This window comes from Rana temporaria, chromosome 5 (genome assembly GCF_905171775.1).
Source record: "Rana temporaria chromosome 5, aRanTem1.1, whole genome shotgun sequence".
NCBI lineage: Eukaryota > Metazoa > Chordata > Amphibia > Anura > Ranidae > Rana > Rana temporaria.
In genome coordinates, this window is record NC_053493.1 from 52,052,338 (window position 1) to 52,074,018 (window position 21,681).

Below are 21,681 nucleotides of genomic sequence, written 5' to 3' on the forward strand. Positions count from 1 at the left end.
ATAAACAAAAATAGAGTGATAATATTGAAAAATAAATGAATATTTTTTACTATAATAATTATCTCCAAAAATATATAAAAGAACAATTGTTTTCCTCAGTTTAGGCCGATACGTATTCTTCTACATATTTTTCGTAAAAAAATCGCAATAAGCGTTTATTGATTGGTTTGCGCAAAAGTTATAGGGCCAGATTCGGGTAAAATTACGTTACGATGCGGCGGCGTAACGTATCCCATTTACGTTACACGGCCGCAGGTTTACAGCGTAAGTGCCTGATTCACAAAGCTCTTACCTGTAAACTTGCGGCGGTGTAACGTAAATCCGCTTGGCGCAAGCCCGCCTAATTCAAATGGGGCGGGCACCATTTAAATTAGGCACATTGCCGCTCCGAACGTACTGCGCATGCTCCGTCCGTCAAATTACCCGACGTGCATTGCGCTAAATGACGTCGCAAGGACGTCATTGGTTTCGACGTTAACGTAAATGGCGTCCAGCGCCATTCACGGACGACTTACGCAAACGACGTGAAATTTAAAATTTCAACGCGGGAACGACGGCCATACTTAACATGGGTTACACCACCTAGAGGGCAGCCTTAGTTTTACGCGGCGTATCTCGACGGAAGCTACGTAAATTTAGAGCACCGGGTAAATCGTACGTTCGTGAATCGCCGTAACTAATCATTTGCATATTCTACGCCGACCGCAATGGAATCGCCACCTAGCGGCCGGCCTAGAATTGCATCCTAAGACGGTGTAAGTCAATTACACCTGTCGGATCTTAGGGCTATCTATGCGTAACTGATTCTATGAATCAGCCGCATAGTTACGACGGGCGGATCACAGAGATACGACGGCGTATCTCTTTTGTGAATCTGGCCCATAGCGTCTACAAAATAGGGCATAGTTTTATGGTATTTTTATTAATATTGTTTTTTACTAGTAATGGCGGTGATCAGCGATTTTTATCGGTACTGCGACCCCATGGCGGACACTTCGGACACTTTTGACACATTTTTGGGACCATTGGCATTTTTATAGCGATCAGTGCTATAAAAATGCATTGATTACTATAAAAATGCCACTGGCAGGGAAGGGGTTAACACTAGGGGGCGAGGAAGGGGTTAATTATGTTCCCTGTGTGTGTTCTAACTGAAGGAGGGGTGGGACTGACTTGGGGAAATGACTGATCGCTGTTCATACATTGTAATAACAGACAATCAGGCATTTTTTCCCCCTGACAGGACCGGGAGCATTCCAAGAAAAACACTTACTACCCAAAGTAAAATTTGGTGGAGGTTCCATCATGCTGTGGGGCTGTGTGGCCAGTGCCGGTACTGGGAATCTGGTTAAAGTTGAGGGTCGCATGGATTCCACTCAATATCAGCAGATTCTTGAGAATAATGTTGAGGAATCAGTCACAAAGTTGAAGTTACGCCCGGGCTGGATATTTCAACAAGACAATGACCCAAAACACGGCTCAAAATCTAATGTTCTGGAATGGCCATCCCAGTCCCCAGACCTGAATATCATTGAATATCTGTGGGGTGATTTGAAGTGGTCTGTCCATGCTTGGTAACCATCAAATCTAACTGAACTGGAGATGTTTTGTAAGGAGGAATGGTCCAAAATATATTCATCCAGAATCCAGACACTCATTACAGGTTATAGGAAGCGTCTAGAGCAGTGGTTCTCAACCTGCCGGTCAAATGATGATTTACCAGGGGTCACCGAATCCTGGGCTGTTCCTGAAGCCCGTATCACTCTCCCAGCATTTTTGCGGCCACCCAGCAGGGCTATCCCTGGAGCCCACAGCTGCCCACTCAGCCTCTTCGCAGGCACCCATTCAGTTTACGGCATGGCTGGGGGGCAAAGACTAGAGGTCAGCTGACTGGTGAGGAATGTGAAGTGGGAGGGGCTGGAGGAGACCCGATCTCCTGATTTCGGCATAGGTGTCACTGCTACGAGCCACCACAGATCTGGAGACACAGTAAAGTCGGAGACAGTGAGTTACACTACCTGCGATTATAGTTGCCAATACAAGGACTCAGAGAGCGTTAAATGCCTGTGGGTTAGGGGCGTGAATTACTTGTCTTGCCTTGGGTGCCGACAACCTACGCTATGAAAATAATTTTACTGTTAGGGGTCCCCACAACTTGGGAAATTTTATCAAGGGGTCACGGCCCTAGAAGGTTGAGAACCACTGGTCTAGAGGCTGTTATTTCTGATAAAGGAGGCTCTACTAAATATTAATGTGATTTTTCTGTTGGGGTGCCAAAATGTATGCACCTGTCTAATTTTGTTTTGATGCATATTGCGCATTTTCTGTTAATCCAATAAACCTCATTTCACTACTGAAATATTACTGTGAGGCCCCGTACAGACGACCAAACATGTCTGCTGAAACTGGTCTGCGGGCCGGTTTCAGCAGACATGTTCGGTCGTGTGTAGGCCCGAGCGTGCAGGATTCCAGCAAACATTTGCCCGCCGGGCCTTTTCCCAGCGGACAAATATTCCTGGACTTGTTTTAAAACAGTCCGCTGGAATCCTGCCCGCTCGGACATGTTCGGTCGTCTGTACAGACCTACCGTACATGTCCGAGCGCCCGCCATCCCTCGCATGCGTCGAATGACTTTGACGCATGTGTGTGGAAGCATTTAACTGGCAGGCCCACCCACGTCGCCGCGTCATTGTCGCGGCGACACCGCGTCATCGTCGCGGCGACACCGCGGACACGCCCCGCGTATTGTTTACGTGCGGATTTCTGTACGATGGTTAGTACAGCCATCGTACAGAAATCCCCGGGCAGACATGTATGGTGAAAACGGTCCGGCGGACCGGTTTCATCGTACATGTTTGCCCGTGTGTACACGGCCTGACTTTCAGTTATTTGATAGATCAAAATGAAATTGCTGATCCAAACACCCAAATATTTATAAATGATAATCTTGGAAATTGCCAGGGATTCCTAAACTTTTGCATACGACTGTACTTGCTCTGTGCAATGGTTTTGCACAGAGCAGCCCTGATCCTCCTTTTCATTGGGTGTCCCGCAAGAAAGCAGCAGCTTTTCACGGGGCACCTGTGTAGGCTCTCTCCCGAGTCCATTGACACAGACTGCAGGGCTTGGCCACGCCCCTTGCTCCAGTGTCACAGCTTTTGACTGATAGCAGCAGGAGCCATTAGCATATTACAAAACAATCTAAACTTGATACTTGATTGCTTGCTGGGATATTCCTTTAAATGGCTTTACAAAGAAATGTAAGATGACTTATGCCGCGTACACACGATTGGTTCGTCTGATGAAAACGGTGATGAAATCCATGCATGCTCAGAATCAAGTCGACGCATGCTCGGAAGCATTGAACCTCATTTTTCTCAGCACATCGTTGTGTTTTACGTCACCGCGTTCTGAAACAATCGTTTTTTTAACTGATGGTGTGTAGGCAAGACTGATGAAAGTCAGCTTCATCGGATATCTGATAAAAAAATCCATCAGACCGTTTTCATCGGATGAACCGATCGTGTGTACAGGGCATTACACTATAACCCAAGCAACTATATGTCTTTAACCAAACACTTGAATTCTGACTTCAAAATGGTCCATCCTGTAAACTCACCAATAGCCTATCAGGATCAGTCGTGGTAATGGATGGAAAGTGTTCTTTAATGATGAAATCCACTAACTGCCTGAAAGAATGGAATATGTGTCGCATTAACAGACTATCAAAGTACTGATAAAACTGAAATACATATGTGTGACATGTCTCACTGCCAAACAATTTGCCACTTTGTTTAGCTAGCATTTTAATTCAGGCACCCTTGCCAGACAGCATAGCCAAGTCCTGGACCACTGTGCAGACTACATAAATTAAAGAATAAACACTGGGCTAGAACCCGCCCAAGCGTGTGATTGGACAATACAGGAGTAGCAGCTTACTGAGGAGGTTCTCATTCTGCTCTCTTCTGTCAGGACGCATCAAGTTACTTTTGAAGCTGTATGTAAAACACAGTAAACGTTAACCCTAAATCAGGGGCGTAACTAGAAATCACAGGGCCCCATAGCAAAATGTTGTATGGGGCCCCCCCCTCCAAAAAAAAAATGAACTAATGCCATTGAACAACACATTACTACACTCATGTGGCACAGTACCCAAGCAACAGCTTATATTAATTTTGAACAGCAAAACAAAAATGTAAATAACCATATAATAAATAAAATGCAAAATTCAAAGTATTGTGTGCACTACTTTTACTCTTTTATACTCACGATTTGTAAAGGGCAAACAAGGCAAACAAGGCGGTTTAAGAGGAAGATTAACAAGATGACAACCTTGTAAGGGAAGGAATAAATTAGGTCTTACATTCTAATCTATGCACTTTAACTTGGCATTAAAATCTTCATTCTTCCCACTGATCACCAATGTAAGGGACATTCTTCTCACTGATCACCTATGTAAGGGACATTCTTCTCACTGATCACCAATGTAAGGGACATCCTTCCCAATTTTGTTTATTAAAAGTCTTGCAAACAAAAAGCATAAAATCACTATAAGATATACATAAATATACACATATTTACATAAAGGAAAATAAATATAGCAAATCTGCTCTCAAACAAAACACTTCACAGCAAAGCAAAAATCATGTAATAACCGGGAAAATAAATCTTAATACAACTCACACCACTACACCAGACAAACCTGCAAGGTCAAGAAACAAACCCGCACCCATTATGCATGCAGCCCTTCTAAGAAACGTCCAACACCATGCATCTACCCATTTCTACCTCAATTACCCGCCGGCACGTTACCATATCGGTTTCAAAAAGTACCGCAACTCCGCTGCAGGGCTCAGCCGCAAGAGACCAAAAGGAGGGACCGCATCTCCACTCCCTTTTTGCCAGATGGACATCGGCCAAAGTATGGAACGAGGTCTCTTGCAAAAATAAAATCTCAGCATCAAACTCACGGAGCAAAAATAAGGCCATATCACGAGCTCTTGCAGATTTAATGCTGGCGACATTAATGGTCGCCACCTTTATCGGAGGGGGAACTGCCATCAGGATGATTGGGGTAGTCGTTTCTTGACCTTCACCACACTCTCATCACCAGAAACCGCTCTCTTCAAACTACGTGACTCCCCCTCATCCATAGATGAAAAAGAGGAAGACAAAGACATCTCATCACCCGACAACACAGAAAAGGTGTTACCAAGGGGAACCCCTCTTGGATCCGACTCTGAGGAAGAGACGACCGGTTTTCTTGTCTTTCTCTTCATTTTTTTCTTCCTCCTAATCTTCTCCCACCCCTCCTCATCCGAATCCCCATCAACAGAATATGAGACATGGGGTATGGACACCCTTCCATCAGCCCCACCCCCATCCAGCACCCCCACATTCCCCTGACCACGCTTGCGCTGCCGAGGGACAGGGACTGGAGGCTGAGTGGGAAGATCCGCTAAACCTGCCCCCCCAGCAGCCTCCGCCAGTCTGGAGGATCTACGAATAGATGGATTAGGCACAGGAGGGACAGATTTAGGGACCACATCACTAGGGGGAACAGAAACAGATGTCACAGACACAGAAGGGACAGACTCAGGGACCACATCACTAGGGGGGACAGAAACAGATGTCACAGACACAGAAGGGACAATCTCAGGGACCACATCACTAGGGGGAACAGAAACAGATGTCACAGACACAGGAGGGACAACAACAGTTTCAGTGGCCTCATCCTCCTTATCCAGCCTCTGCAGCTCAGCCTCCAACCCTGGCAGGTTATGTAATGCCCCCGGGCATTGACTGTAGGGGTGACCAAGTTTTTGGCACAAATTGCACCGAATATCGGTACAGTCTTTAGCCAAATGGCCCAGCTCCTGGCACAAAGAACATTTCTTGCGGGTACATGTGGAGGCAAAATGGCCCTTGTCACCACATTTATTGCACACCTTAGGCTGACCCTGGTAAAAAATGGTCAGCCTGTCCCTCCCCAGAAAGGCTGAACAGGGCAGATGTTGAACAACATTTCCCTGCACCCCCAATTTTAGTGACACTGTCCAGGCCCCTGTCCATATCCCATGCTGATGAAGGACCTTCCGCAGTGGAGCGAGGACCTCACCATATCGGCGTAACCATACTACCAAATCAGCCTCTGGGATGGATTTGTTACGCACGAGGATCGTCACTGATTTTATTAGAGGCTGCCTGGAAACCACCTTTGGCATCCAACCATTCCACTGCGGAAAGTCCCTGCGCCCCCTAAAACGTTCCCAAAACAAATCCAGACCCTCAGGTTTTACAAAGGATAAATCAAATTCCCAACTCCCAACGGGACAAATCAAAGCAAAAATGTCTGCGACTTTAAATCCCATTTCCAGGATCAACTCTGCCACCCTCCCCCTTACTGGTGGGGTCCCCTCCCCCTCCCACTTCAACTGGACCACGTTTCTCCGCTTATACCCACCAACCATCCCCCCACTAAACCCCCCCAAATTGTGACCACCAACATTTGCACCATTCCCCCCACCCTCCCTGGTGCGACCCCCCAAAACTGACGCGTAGCTCCCAGCAGATAAAACATTTGTTTGTTTTGAACCATCTGACACATTTGCAGCAGATATCGATTGCACAGATTTGGTCTGAACAATCGGCGAGTCTTTCCTCTGCTGAGCAGGGGGAGGAATGTCATTTTTATTTTTCCCAGCAGTATTAACCCCTTCACCACCCACCACTTCCATTGTTTTATCATTACTGTCATTCTTAGAACTTGCTGGAATATTCACAGTTCCTGCAGTCTTCCCAGCAGTGTCAGTTCCCACTGCTGTGCTTGTAGAAGCTTCAGCTGGTCGGTTCTCTTCTGTCAGGACAGGGTTTCCATCAGGGGATAGTGCAGGCTGGTCTGACACTGCAACAGGTGAAACCTCCATTGCTTCTTCCACTGCACATGGTGCAATATGCTGATCCCCTCCCCCACCACAGGGAGGCTCAGGTGAGGCAATCTCATTGCTGGTAACAGGCATACCCTGTGCAGCAAACTTAGAGGAACTACAGGTCCCAGCAGAAACTCCAGGCAGCGCTTTGCACAAGGTCTTCCCTTTCTGCTCCTTAGTCAGGACACCGTCCACCACAGCAGGTTGGGAAGACAGTAAGGTGTGCTGACATTTCTCCACCTGTACTGGCTTGGCTTCAGGGACTTCTGTAAAAGCAGGCTTGTTTGCTCTCAGGGGTGACTCCGTCTCCTGGATACATTTCAGGGTGCCATGCTCACTCTCAACCCCCTGGCTGGTTGCCATCGGCGATTCCAAGCCCTGACATGGAGGGAGAGGTGCAGAGGCAGATGGACCCGCGTCATCCATTATCTGTTGCTGGTCCCTGGAAACTGCTGTCTGGCTGGCAAATCTCCTCTCATTAGCAAACTTTTCTCCACTTTTATCTTTCAGCTTTTCCAATAATAAAGATTGTTCCTTTACCTTTTCCTCCAATTCTTGCAACTCAGGCTTCATGGCCAAACGATTTTTACTCCAGGCCTGGAAATACTTGATTTTGAAGGATTTGTGTTCAGCCTTCAAAATTTTAAGTTTTTCTTCAGCTCTTCCAATCGCCCTAAAACGATCAATGCTCTTCTGACTAAAGACATTCGCATCCACAGCAGGGCCTGGACCTACAGACAGATCCTCCACCTCCTCCTCACTAGGCCCTGTATCATCAGGGGGATCCGTCCCGGGGCCTCCCCCAGGATCAGGCATTATTCCTGGGCCAAGCTAGCAGGCAAGGCCCAGGCTTGAAAAAGGTTGGATCTCTCAGAGAGCTCCTTGGGTGTGTCCTCCTCCTTCTTCCCACTGATCACCAATGTAAGGGACATTCTTCCCACTGATCACCAATGTAAGGGACATTCTTCTCACTGATCACCAATGTAAGGGACATTCTTCTCACTGATCACCAATGTAAGGGACATTCTTCCCACTGATCACCAATGTAAGGAACATTCTTCTCACTGATCACCAATGTAAGGGACATTCTTCTCACTGATCACCAATGTAAGGAACATTCTTCCCACTGATCACCAATGTAAGGGACATTCTTCCCACTGATCACCAATGTAAGGAACATTCTTCTCACTGATCACCAATGTAAGGGACATTCTTCCCACTGATCACCAATGTAAGGAACATTCTTCCCACTGATCACCAATGTAAGGGACATTCTTCTCACTGATCACCAATGTAAGGAACATTCTTCTCACTGATCACCAATGTAAGGGACATTCTTCCCACAGATCACCAATGTAAGGGACATTCTTCCCACAGATCACCAATGTAAGGAACATTCTTCTCACTGATCACCAATGTAAGGAGCATTCTTCCCACTGATCACCAATGTAAGGGACATTCTTCCCACTGATCACCAATGTAAGGGACATTCTTCTCACTGATCACCAATGTAAGGGACATTCTTCTCACTGATCACCAATGTAAGGGACATTCTTCCCACTGATCACCAATGTAAGGAACATTCTTCTCACTGATCACCAATGTAAGGAACATTCTTCTCACTGATCACCAATGTAAGGAACATTCTTCTCACTGATCACCAATGTAAGGAACATTCTTCCCACTGATCACCAATGTAAGGGACATTCTTCTCACTGATCACCAATGTAAGGGACATTCTTCCCACTGATCACCAATGTAAGGAACATTCTTCCCACTGATCACCAATGTAAGGAACATTCTTCCCACTGATCACCAATGTAAGGGACATTCTTCTCACTGATCACCAATGTAAGGGACATTCTTCCCACTGATCACCAATGTAAGGAACATTCTTCCCACTGATCACCAATGTAAGGAACATTCTTCCCACTGATCACCAATGTAAGGAACATTCTTCTCACTGATCACCAATGTAAGGAACATTCTTCCCACTGATCACCAATGTAAGGGACATTATTCTCACTGATCACCAATGTAAGGAACATTCTTCCCACTGATCACCAATGTAAGGGACATTCTTCTCACTGATCACCAATGTAAGGGACATTCTTCCCACTGATCACCAATGTAAGGGACATTCTTCTCACTGATCACCAATGTAAGGGACATTCTTCCCACTGATCACCAATGTAAGGGACATTCTTCTCACTGATCACCAATGTAAGGGACATTCTTCCCACTGATCACCAATGTAAGGGACATTCTTCCCACTGATCACCAATGTAAGGCGCTTTACCGTAATTTTTGTGGAGGAATTCGGCCGATAGTGGGAAGCTTTTAACCCCCGCTAGTGTCCGAAAAAGTGATAAAACAACCCGCAAAGTGCCGCTACATTTCAATGGGCACCACTCCAAAGATGCTGCTTGCAGGAAATTTTTTAACGTCCTGCCAGCGCATCGCCTCAGTGTGAAAGTACTCGGGCTTTCACATTTACACTACAGGGGAGACATTTTACAGGCGCTATTTTTATCCCAAAAGCGCATGAAAAACTTCCCAGTGTGAAAGGGGACTTGGGAAAAAGCACTCAGTGTATACATTTCCTATATATATATATGTCAGTGCGAGTTTGGCGGGCGATTTCAGAGACATCTGTGGGGGTCGCTGCACACATGTCTATGGAAATTGCACCCAGAAGTCACTAAAAGTTGTACAGAAACTACTTTTGGGAATCGGTGCGGTGCCACAAATGGGGCATCGCACTGATTCAGGTAGTGCCATTGCCATGTGATTTGACATGTCAAATCGCATGGCAAATTGCTCCAATGTGAACCAGGGCTAAGTGCTATTCCCTATATAACACTGATATCTATACACTGTGTGCATTGAGTGGCATTCAGTGTACCAGATATCAGTGTGCACTAGTGAATAGCACCTGCCCTGACCTGCCACCTGGTAAATAGGCACACAGCACAAGGCAAGAAGGAAGGAACCAGGCAGTAACACTCAGCATGGCCATTATAACAGCACAGACACAGTAACTGCAGTGATTTCATTATCAGACTGACCTGCTGCTGCACACAAGGCAGGTCAATGTGGATGCAGGGGTGGATCCAAAGTCTAGTCTCGGGAGGGGCACTGCCAGAAAATAAGGTGTACCTGTACGCCATATTGTGCAATAGCCAGCAAAGGCACACGTGCTGATTGGCCAGAGGGGGAGCCAATCAGCGGGTCCAGCAGACGTGATGTCCGCCGGCCACCTGCAATCTCTCCCCACAGAGATAGAACAGCGGTCTGCTGATGTAAACAAGCAGATCGCTGTTCTGTCAGAGATGAACAGAGTGATCTTGTGTTCCTGCTAACCAGGAACACGGATCACTCTGTTCATCTAGTGAGTCCATCCCCACCCAGTTAGCAAGCACACCCTAGGGACACAGTTAACTCTTTGATCACCCTTGATGTTAACTCTTCCCAGCCAGTTTCAGTGACAGTGCATATTTTTTTAGCACTGATCACTGTATTAGTGTAACTGGTCCCCAAAAAGTGTCAGTTAGGTGTCCGATCTGTCCGCCATCATGTTGTAGTCCCACTAAAAAATTACTGATGGCTGCCATTACTAGTAAAATATAAATAAAAATACCATAAATATATCCCCTATTTTGTAGATGTAATAAGTTTGGTGCAAACCAATCAATATACATCATTTATTGGGATTTTTTTTTCCAAAAATATGTAGCAAAATATATATTGGCCTAAATTGAGGAAGACGTTTTTTTTTTATAGCAAAAAGTAAAAAAAATTATCAGTTTGTTTATATTGCAAAAAATAAAATATCACGTAAAGTGCTATTAGTGGAAAAAAAGGACATACATTTTACTTGGGTACAGCGTTGCACGGCCATGCAATTGTCAGTCAGTTACAGTAACGCATCGCAGTATCGCAAAAAATGGCCTGTTCACGGGGGTAAAACTTCCCGGAGCTGAAGGGGTTTAGATTGAACAAAACTAAAAAGGCAGCATTTGTTTTTCATAAATAATGGCAGTATGGCACGCAATATTTCGCAATTTTACACAATCAATTCTTTTACTCACTTTTTTTTGGGGTGCTCTGGTGGGGGGGAGGGGGCTCCCATGCAGGAGTAATGGAGATCACTGTCTGCAGTGCAGCTGGCAGTATGATGACAGTGACACACAGTCACTGCTTCTTCCTGTCTTCAGGCCATGCTGTGGACAGTGGAGAAGATGGAGGCAGGAGGTGGGTGGAGTCAACATTCACACTCGGGGCGGAGAATGAAGAAGGCTCTGCAGCTGCTCTGCTGGGGCTCTCCTCCTCATCAGCAGTGGCTCCAGGCTCCAGCCTCCGACGTGATTGACGTCACTGGTTGCTACACGCCAAGCGGCACAGGCGTTAGCAACCAGCGGCGCAGCTCCACCCACCTCCTCCCTCCAGCGCGGCATAATGACAGAGTCTCTCTCTCACCGCCGCTGATTATACCGATGTGAGAGAGAGACTCTGTCGGGAGTCGGGACTGCAGTCAGAGCCGACCTGGGCCCCCCCTCGGGCAGTGACCGACGGACCGAATGGTCAGTCCGCCCCTGCGGCTTGTCGGGAATCCGGCCCTGCCGGGCCCCCCTCGGCTGCGGGCCCCATAGCGGCCGCGTGGGTCGCTATGGCGGTAGTTCCGCCACTGCCCTAAATTTATAACTTTATAGGCAATGCACTGGCCACATTTTATTTTTCAGACCTCTGTTAGGGTAATATTACCTGCTGATCTCACAAATACCTTCACGTCTGTTCAAAGGTGACACCGGGGTTGATTTATTAAAGGCAAATATACTGGAGTAGATTCACGTAGCTGCGCTTTAAGTTATGGCGGCGCAACGTATTGTATTTACGCTACGCCTCCGCAACTTACAGGAGCAAGTGCTGTATTCACAAAGCACTTGCTCCGTAAGTTGCGGCGGCGTAGCGTAAATGGGGCCGGAGTAAGCCCGCGTAATTCAAATGTGGGAGGGGGGGCGTGTTTTATGCTAATGTGTTATGACCTGACGTGATTGACGTGTTTTACGAACGGCGCATGCCCGTCGGTGCCCAAGTGCCTCAATGGTCAGTCCGCCCCTGTGTATATGTGTTTATGTCAGTATTACATTGTATACCCCTGTGTTGTGGTCATTGAGGTGCCCATCTAATCGTTTTTTGAAACTATCGATGCTCTCCGCCGATACCACTGCGTGTAGAAGAGAATTCCACATCCTTACTGCTTTGACAGTAAAGAACCCTCTACACAGGTTAAGGTTAAATGGCTTCTCTTCCAACTTTAGTGAATGACCACGTGTCTTTTTAAATTCCCTTTCACTAATTTGTTTTTTCCGTATTACGTGGTCCCCATGTACGGTATTTGTACACTGAAATCATATCCCCTCTCAAGCATCTCTTCTCCAGAGAGAATAAATGCAATGCTCGTAGTCTTTTCCCATAGCCGAGGTCCTCTATGCCTTTAATTATCTTTGTTGTCCTTCTCTAGACTCTCTCCAGTTCCAGCACATCCTTCCTGAGGACTGGTGACCAGAACTGGATGGCAAACTCCAGGTGCGGCCGGACCAGAATATTGTAGAGTGGGAGAATTATAGTTTTATCTCTGGAATTAATACTCTTTTTAATGCATGCCAATATTCTGTTGGCTTTGCTTGCTGCAGCCTGGCATTGCATGGTCATCTACTAGGACCCCCAGGTCCTTTTCCATCCTTGATTCCCTCAGAGGTTCTTCCTATAGCCAGTAACGTGCATTCGTATTTTTGGCACCCAAATGTATTACCTTACATTTTCAACATCAAACCTCATTTGCCATGTAGTTGCCCACCCCACTATTTTGTTTAGATCGTCTTGCAAGGTTATCCTGAGTAGACATTATTGCCCTGCTTAACTTTATATCATCTGCAAACATTGAGATTGAGCTGTTTATCCCATCCTCTAGATTGTTTATGAAAAGATTTAAAAGGATTGGTCCCAGGACCCCACTTTACACACCAGACCATTCAGCGTATTCCCCATTTATCACCACCTTTTGAATTCGCCCTTGTAGCCAGTTTTCAATCCAAGTACTCACCCTTTGGTCCATGCCAACGAACCTTAGTTTGTAAAGCAAATGTTTGTGGGGAACTGTATCAAATGCCTTTGCAAAATCCAGATACACCACATCCACGACCCTTCCTTTATGTAGATGTCATCTTACATCTTCATACTGTAGAAGGGTAATAGATTGGTTTGGCAAGAACGATTCTTTATGAATCCATGCCGATTACTGCTAATAATACAGTTTTTATGACAAAAATCTTGTATATAGTCCCTTATCATCCCCTCCAATAACTTTCAGACTATTGATGTTAGGCTAACTGGCCTGTAGTTCACTTGCACCATTCCAGTGAGTAAACTGTCCATAAAAATTAGGAACAATGGTCTGGCTATCACCTGGCTGAGCTCCTTAAAGAGGTTGTAAACCTCCCTGTGTAATTTGTACCTATAGGTAACCCTTATTTTAGGCTTACCTATAGGTACTGTATATATCTCCTAAACATGCACCATTTAGGAGATATTTACTGTATACTGCGCCGATGAAGTAATCGGCGCATGCGCTCTGAAGAAACAGCCACCCGTGCCATTTCTTTAGGAGCGTGTGTCGTGACCGGTGGCTCCCGTGCTAATGCGCAGGAATGACGTCACGTGGCTGCGGCCAGTCGCACAGCCGGAGTCCACGGTCCTGGAAGGAAGACGGGCAAAGATGAATGCGGCATGCAGTGGGGACGGCGCGGGCTTCGTTTGCAGGTGTCACATAATGTAACAGTATGCGATGCATACTAGTACATTATGCCTTTACTTTGCATGGAAGACGAAAGGAAGAAAAACCCAGCAGGGTTACCTCCTCTTTAAAGACCCTCAGGTTTAAGCCATCTGGTCCCGGTGACTTATTTATGTTAAGTTTTTCAAGTCTATTACTGATTTTGTCTGCTGTTAGCCATGAGGGTGCTTCCTGTGACGTGTTATGAACATTAACATTACAGTCTTGGTTACTGTATCCCCCCGTTTCTCTTGTGAAGACTGAGGAGAAAAATATATTCAAAACCTTTGCCTTCTCTCTGTCCTTTGTAGCCAAATTCTCGTCATCATCCTTTTTGGGGCCAATATGTTCTGGTTTTGCTTTCTTACTGTTACTGGGGGTGGGGGGCCGGTACTTGATTTTTACAGGTACCCGTTCCCACTTACGCTTTGATCACAAGCGGAAAATCTCCTTCTCCCCCCTCCCTCCCGAAGTCCTGTGGGACACATGACAGGACCCAGAAGACTTTGCGACCATTCACAGAGTGCAGCGCAGTGGGCATCCGGCTGTGAAGCCACAAGCTGTTACAGCCGGGTGCCCATAGTGAAGATGCCGGTGAGGGAGGACACAGGAAGAACATGACTAGGGTGAGCACACCGCTGGATCGTGGGGCAAGTGAGTGTCTGGTTATTAAAAGTCAGCAGCTACAGTTTTTGTAGCTGCTGACTTTTAATTTTCCGTTCAGAGACTGGAGCTCTGCTTTAACTATTTTAATTTAAATAACAGGATTTGATAGTAGCATTTTATATATGGTTGCCTTTGGCTTTCATGTGCACCTACTAATGGAAGAAAAAGTATGTTGCAAAGAAAAAATGCCAGTAACATAAACCAACATCCATCCATCAAAGAAGAGGGCACTGCTGGGAACTAAGTGATCATGTACAGAATGCCTCTAGCATCTCTGCAATGAATAAAACCATGCACCTATTGTGTCAGATTAAAACCGTGCACAAGGAGAAGACTATAGACATCTCAAATGTTTTTTTGCCCGATAAGGGTTAATCTTAAGTTGTAGGAACTGCAAATTTTTCTCTTTATTTCATTTATTTTCTTCAAGTATAAAGGTCTAAAGTAAAACTGTTCTTGAAACTTCATGAATACACTAAACCCTTGATTGATAAAGGAACTAAGCTAATTATCTCCTCCTAGACAGCAATATGCAAAATCTGAAACAAAATATTAGTTCCCACGAGGTGTGGCATCAAAGTAGCCTGTGATTGGTATGACATTTATAAGGATACCATAAGAAAATAAAAGTGAGCACTGACAGATGCCCACACATTTTTTTTTTATATCTCTTACATTATACCCAACTGTGCTTATTCTATAAATTTTGACTTCAGCTTTTGGCTGAGTTGAAGCCTACCCACCACCACCGCATGCCACAAATCAGTGCATGCAACTCTCTGCTGTATTTGCAAAATGTTTCAATTTCTCCAAGATGGAATTTGCTTACTGAATAAAAAAAATAAAAAATAAAGTAAACGTAATTCACAATAACAAAACACATATGGACACCCTGCACCCTGTTTGCTTTCTATGGTAAGGGCTTTGTGCTATCTGTGCCAATTTATGAGCACCCAACTCTTTTTTTAAAGTGCAGATTAAACCATGGAAAGAAGAAACTAGTTGCAATGGATAACTCAGTTCTATATATATATATATATATATATATATATATATATATATATATAACAGCCTATTCTATTGGACGAAAGACGAAACACGTAGGTTGGAGTTTATAGCTCTGATGTAACCCTGCTGCATGAATCTCAGAGGCTTTTTATGTGAGTTTACTGGCTGTCTTTACATATTGTTTGAATGCTGTAAATTTTTAGTAGCTGATTGTTGGATTGTGCATTATTTAAAAAAATACTACACTATGGCTATTCCTTGTCTGGTCTCCCTTTGAGTTTCACTGATACAGTTCTGGTTGGTGTATAACATTGCAAGAAGGAAAGGACAGGGGTGGTATGTCTGTTACTGGGCTGGAACAGCAAGAAGAGAGCGATCTGCTCATAGAGATCAGGCTGTTGCTGCTGCATTTATTATAGCAGTTTTTATGGCGAGTTAGTAATTAATTGGGTAACAGACAGTCACCATACACTGGACGATCTGGCATGAATCTTATTTGGTGGTGGATGTCATGTTTATTTTTTATGCACTTATATATGGACTTCATTTAGACTTTTTTGGTTATAAACATTTAACACATATATTGTGGTTTCAAGCACATTATAACAAGAATATCAATGTATTTGTGTACAGTAATACCTTGAATTGCGAGTTTTTTAAAAAAAAAAATACTGTTTTGGTTTGTGAGCGTTGTCTCGCAAGATGAGCAGGATTCAAGCCGTTGGGGTATGCAGTATCACATGTGGCCAGAGGTGCAGGGGTGTCGGTGATGCTCAAAAATTCTCAGTGACACTCCGTTCCCAAGTGTCTCCAATCGTTACCAATCGTTTCCGAGTGTCTCCGGCGCCCCTGCACCTCTGGCCACATGCGGTACTGCATACAGCAGCAGTGGCACTGGAACACATTATGCGAGTTTCCATTGACTCCTATGGGGAAACTCCTTTTGATATACAAGTGCTTTGGATTACAAGCATGTTTCTGGAAATAATTATGCAAGTAATCCAAAGTACTACTGTATTATTCACTTTGTTTATATGATTGCTTATCAATTGATTCACAAAGAAAAGAAAACAAAGGCGCACCGGCCTAGTGTATTACCGTAACAAAGTTTTAATAGAATTAAAATGCATACAGGGCCTACTCACAAGTGTGATGGAAAAAGTCGCAGTATAGCTTAATCAACATAAGCTGCAAAAAGATGACCTCGAACCATACTCCAATTAGTCGTAGAGAAAGTGAAGGGAGTCACCGCCGGCTGACGCGCTTCGAAGCTCTATACCTCTTCATCAGAGCCCAGCAGTGCTGGGCTAATGTTGATTAAGCTATACTGCGACTTTTTCCATCACACTTGTGATGTATACATGCCCTGTATACATTTTAATTTTATAAAAATGTTGTTACGGTAATACACTAGGCCGGTGTGCCTTTGTTTTCTTTTCTTTTTGCTGCTAGGACATCCCCATCCAGGAAAGGCAGCAAGGCCATGGCACCATTGTTGGCATCATCCTTATGGGCAATTGACTTTTGGATTATCCTCTCGTGCGCAGGAGTATTTGTTTTTCAATTGATTCATTGAGATATTTTGTGTATTGGTGCTGCGAATACCTTTTATATCAGATCTTTTAGGATCAGTATCTCTATTTCCACTTTGCTAGCATCCTGTTTGTAACACCTTAGTGCTGACTTGTCTCTCTTTTTTATAATGTATATGTTTTAGTTATTGATAAAGCCTTACCTTAGCAGGTTGAATTCCCCATAATTGGCTAAAATTTCAAGTGAACCAATCCGAAACCATGATTTTGCAACCCTTAATACCATTGCTCCTGCATAAAACATAAATAGCCTGAATTATTACAAAACAACTGTTTCTGCAAGTTAATAATGTAATATGCTGTATAAAAACAAAATGCCTTTAGGGAGATTCACCCTCTTTATTCGTCCTGTATACCGTTATCTCTGAAATTGTAAGTGAAAGAAAATCCTAAATTTTGAGTTGTCCTTAGAACAGGAATATAGGGGAAATCTTTCAAATAGGACACTAGTTTCAGTGACCCTGGTGACAACCAGGGATTCCCTCACTTTGGAGGGATTTCCTCTCACTTCCTATTTTGGCTATATGACAGAAAGTGAAGCAGCGAAATCTCCCCAATGGGAGGTTAGTATTAATTTAACTTTCACTCTGCTGATTCTGCCACACTCACCCATAAGGCCCTTACAAAATCATTAATACATCTATCAAACAAAAAAAAGGGAAGTAGCGATGTTTCGTCTAATGGGACGTCAATCGGGGATGTAGGAGTCTACTATACCCTTGGATGACGTCCAATTGGACAAAACACGCCGGGTTGAGTTACAGGATAGAATCATACCTGCTAGGCTGATGACTGTGCGGAGTTATCTACTTTCCTGATTTCATCTGCCTTGTGTGAGTAGTATTCTGTTTTAATAAACTGGTGAAGTTTTATACCACTACACTATGAGTTCCTTCCTCATCTCTACAGTCCCCTGAGCTTCTTCTGCAGAGTATTCTGGGAGCCCTAATTCTGTGTCTTGAAGTGTGCCATCCATCCATCCCAGCAGGAATCCCTTCTAAAAAGTGTAGCCAAGCCACTAGCCTAGTCTTACCAGTCGGTAAGCAGTTTGTAAGTTGGGTGCGCACCTGGGCGTGGAGTGGCATATGGTTACATAAGAAGATTGGAGCGATATACACATTTACTTCAAAATATTTCTTGCACTGTTCACTTTTTATTTGGACTGATTTTGCACTGTGCACTTTATTGAATTATCATCCTTGGACACTTTTTGATGAATTGAATTTCACGAGATGATTTTTATGCGATATCCCTATGCTAATGGGTTGTATTATTTATGCAGTAGCTCTTTGTTTGATAGCACAACATAATTATTTTGTTAAATGTTCAAAACCCACTTTGTACTAAACCTTACCCCGTTCTTTCTTCACATGTCCATTGTAGAACTGGTCTCTCCAAACCGCATCATTGCTTACAACAAGACTGGTATAAAAAAAAATATATATATGTTAGTTCCAGGAAATTAAAATTGTAATTCATAGATTCAGATCAAACAGCAAAGAAAAATCCGCAGCTCACTTACCAGCCAGCCTGCAACAAATCTAATTTTTGTAGTTAACTCAGGTTGGTGTGTAGTGTCTTCAGTTTTTTTGGCTGGTAGTATATATGTTTAGACAACAACCCCCCCCCCCCCCCATATTTATAGGGTGAGTACTACATCCTTTACTAGTGGGATTCACATTTTTCATATTTTTGGTATAACAAACCAAATTGCCCCGTCTAACAGTTCATGTTAAAAACAGCGATTTAGTTTGCACACATTTGCAAATATAGGTGTAAGCTGCAGAGGCCACGTCACGGCACCCCAGTAGTATCTGCAGTCCTAACTCTATACATTTTGAGAGTCTCCATGGAAGTAGCACATATATAATAATGGATAAATTGAGGGCAGGTATGCTTGGAGGTAGCCCACCCCTCTTTAAAGGCACAATGGTCCACTGGACACCCAGCAAATAGCACAATGGTAGGGAAGGCATCCAGTGCATCCCCTTTACCAAACAACCAACGGTACAAACAAACGGCAACTGCTCCAACCTATAAATGTTCTTAACAGCAAGGAGCACATAGAAGGGCAATGCATGTTAAACAAAGAAAAATTCCCAGTTTAACTTACCAGCCAGCCTGCAGCAAACCAGAGTTCATAGATTCATACCTTAAATGTAAACAAATATACATAACGGTGGATTTACCAAAGGGAAATAGACTGTGCACTTTGCACGTGCGGTTGCTCCAGAGCCTAAAACATGAGGGGAAGCTCTGCTGACTTCTATCATCCAATCATGTGCAAGCAAAAGTGCTATTTTTTTTATTTACCTGGCATGTGATTGGGTTTTCTTTGAAAAGTGAAGCTTTGCCTCATTAATCAAGCTCTGGAGCAACCACACTTGCAAAATGCATAGTCTCTTTGCCTTTAGGAAATCCACCCCATAGAACGTTTCTGCATCTGGACCCTATGGTCCAGTAATGCGAGACTTTCGCCCTGGTGTGGAGAAAGCCTCTTGAGGGAGGAGAGGGCGAGCAGGAGTGTCAGAACGCCCACTAACACACAGCTCCTTTCTCTCTCTGCAAAGTAGAGAGTGTCCTGACACTCCTGCTCTCCCTCTCCCCTCTCAAGAGGCTTTCTCCGCACCAGGGAGAAAGCCTCGCATTACTGTGTGGAGTTACAGACAGAAGAACAGGAAGTGAGGATTTCTCAGAAGAAATAAGGACATTTAAAAGCAAAATGGAAGGATGAGGTAAGTGAAGGAGGACTGCACTAAGGTAAAGGAAGCTATTTAGGGGAAAAAAATACCTTTACAACCCATTTAACACTAAGGCTCCGTACACACGACCAAACATGTATGCTGAAACTGGTCCGCGGACCAGTTTCAGCATACATGTTCGGTCGTGTGTGGGCGCGAGCGGGCCGAATTCCAGCAAACATTTGCCCGCCGGGCCTTTTCCCAGCGGGCAAATATTCCTGGACGTGTTTTAAAACCGTCCGCTGGAATCCTGCCCGCTCGGACATGTACGGTCGTCAGTACAGACCTACCGTACATGTCCGAGCGCCCGCCGTCCCTCGCATGCGTCGAATGACTTTGACGCATGCGTGGAAGCCTTTAAATGGCAGGCCCGCCCACGTCTCCGCGTCATCGTCGCGGCGACGACGCGGACACGCCCCGCATATTGTTTACGCGCGGACTTCTGTACGATGGTTAGTACAACCATCGTACAGAAGCCCTCTGGCAGGCATGTACGGTGAAAACGGTCCGACGGACCGGTTTCACCGTACATGTTTGCTCGTGTGTACCGGGCCTTAAAGTGATTGTAAACAATCACTTTGCAAAATAACTAGGGTTGTCCCGATACCACTTTTTTAGGACCGAGTACAAGTACCGATACTTTTTTTCATGTAGTCGCCGATACCGAATACCGATACTTTTTTTAAATGTCATGTGACAGTTTTCAAACCACAATACAGACTAAGGATATTTTCTTTAGAATTATGAAGAACTCTAACTCAAGACATTATAAAAGAATAAAAATGAGTAAAAATGAATAAAAATGTTTTATTTGCTTGTCACGCAGTAGTAAAAAACTCAAAGAATTTTCATAGAACATGTTGATAAATACAAAAAAAGTATTCTATTTAGGTATCGGGAGCATTTGCGCGAGTACGAGTACTCCCGCAAATGCTCGGTATCGGTCCCGATACCGATACTAGTATCGGTATCTGGACAACCCTAAAAATAACCCATTCAGTTTTAAATAGAAATGAAAGGAAAAACATTTGTGTTCAGATATAAAAAAAATATATAAATACCTTTTTGTCCCTTTTTTATAAGTGATAACATTCTCTCTGTTCTCAGCTGCATAATAGTTGAGGGAGAAGAAACAGCAGCACACTGACAAGTCTGATCATTGGAGGAGAGCATACTGAGTTCCCAGCATAGCTAGAGAACTGACCATGGTGTGCTCTCCTACCTAGTATGGTCAGTTTTTAATAGTAAAGCAAGGGGACTAGCAGGAACAACATGGATTTCACATAATGAGCTATGACTAAGCATCTATCCATGATGTGAAACATGTTAGCTTTTTTGTCCCCTATGGCCACTTTCTACCATTGATTGCAGTGTTGCATGATTTTTTGGATGTTATACAGCTTTGGATTTTATCCTTTGTTTATTTGTTTCAATAAATCGCCTATCAGAGTGCGGCAGTCCAGGAACATTTCTTTTTTCCAGGGATTTCACATAAAGGAAGCAATACAAAGAGAACAGGATACTTTCTCATACAAGTACACGGTACAGCAGACACATATCAGGAATATGAAATGTTGGGGTAACAAACGCTTTAAACATGTACCTGGCAGCCCTGCTGGTGGGAATCCCCAAGTAATGCATGGCCTCACTACACAGGAACTCTCTTATAGAAGAACGGAGTACAGCTCTCCCATCACCATCCCTGCAGATGAAATGACAGACCAGCATTATTACAGTTCTACAATTGTATACAGGGGAGGTACATTAGGAAAGTGTATAGCAGGAACAAAGACACACATAACAGCTTTTAAGAAAAAAAATGAATCTAAGGCCCGGATTCACGTAGAATCGCGTATCTTTGTGCGGGCGTAACGTATCCTATTTACGTTACGCCTCCGCAACTTTTACAG

General features: G+C 44.3%; 1 protein-coding gene across 3 annotated transcripts in view; it reads right to left on the reverse strand.

Moving 5' to 3' along the window:
• LOC120940022 (protein adenylyltransferase SelO-like) overlaps positions 1–21,681 on the reverse strand; it is a 90,710-nt gene that overhangs the window by 46,984 nt on the left and 22,045 nt on the right. For all 3 annotated transcript variants that reach the window (XM_040352547.1, XM_040352548.1, XM_040352549.1), the window contains exons 7-10: positions 21,375–21,473; positions 18,385–18,452; positions 17,174–17,261; positions 3,620–3,689 (exon numbers count right to left, since the gene is read on the reverse strand). In XM_040352547.1, the coding sequence (XP_040208481.1) occupies positions 3,620–3,689; positions 17,174–17,261; positions 18,385–18,452; positions 21,375–21,473 (325 nt within the window). The remainder of the gene's footprint in view (positions 1–3,619; positions 3,690–17,173; positions 17,262–18,384; positions 18,453–21,374; positions 21,474–21,681) is intronic.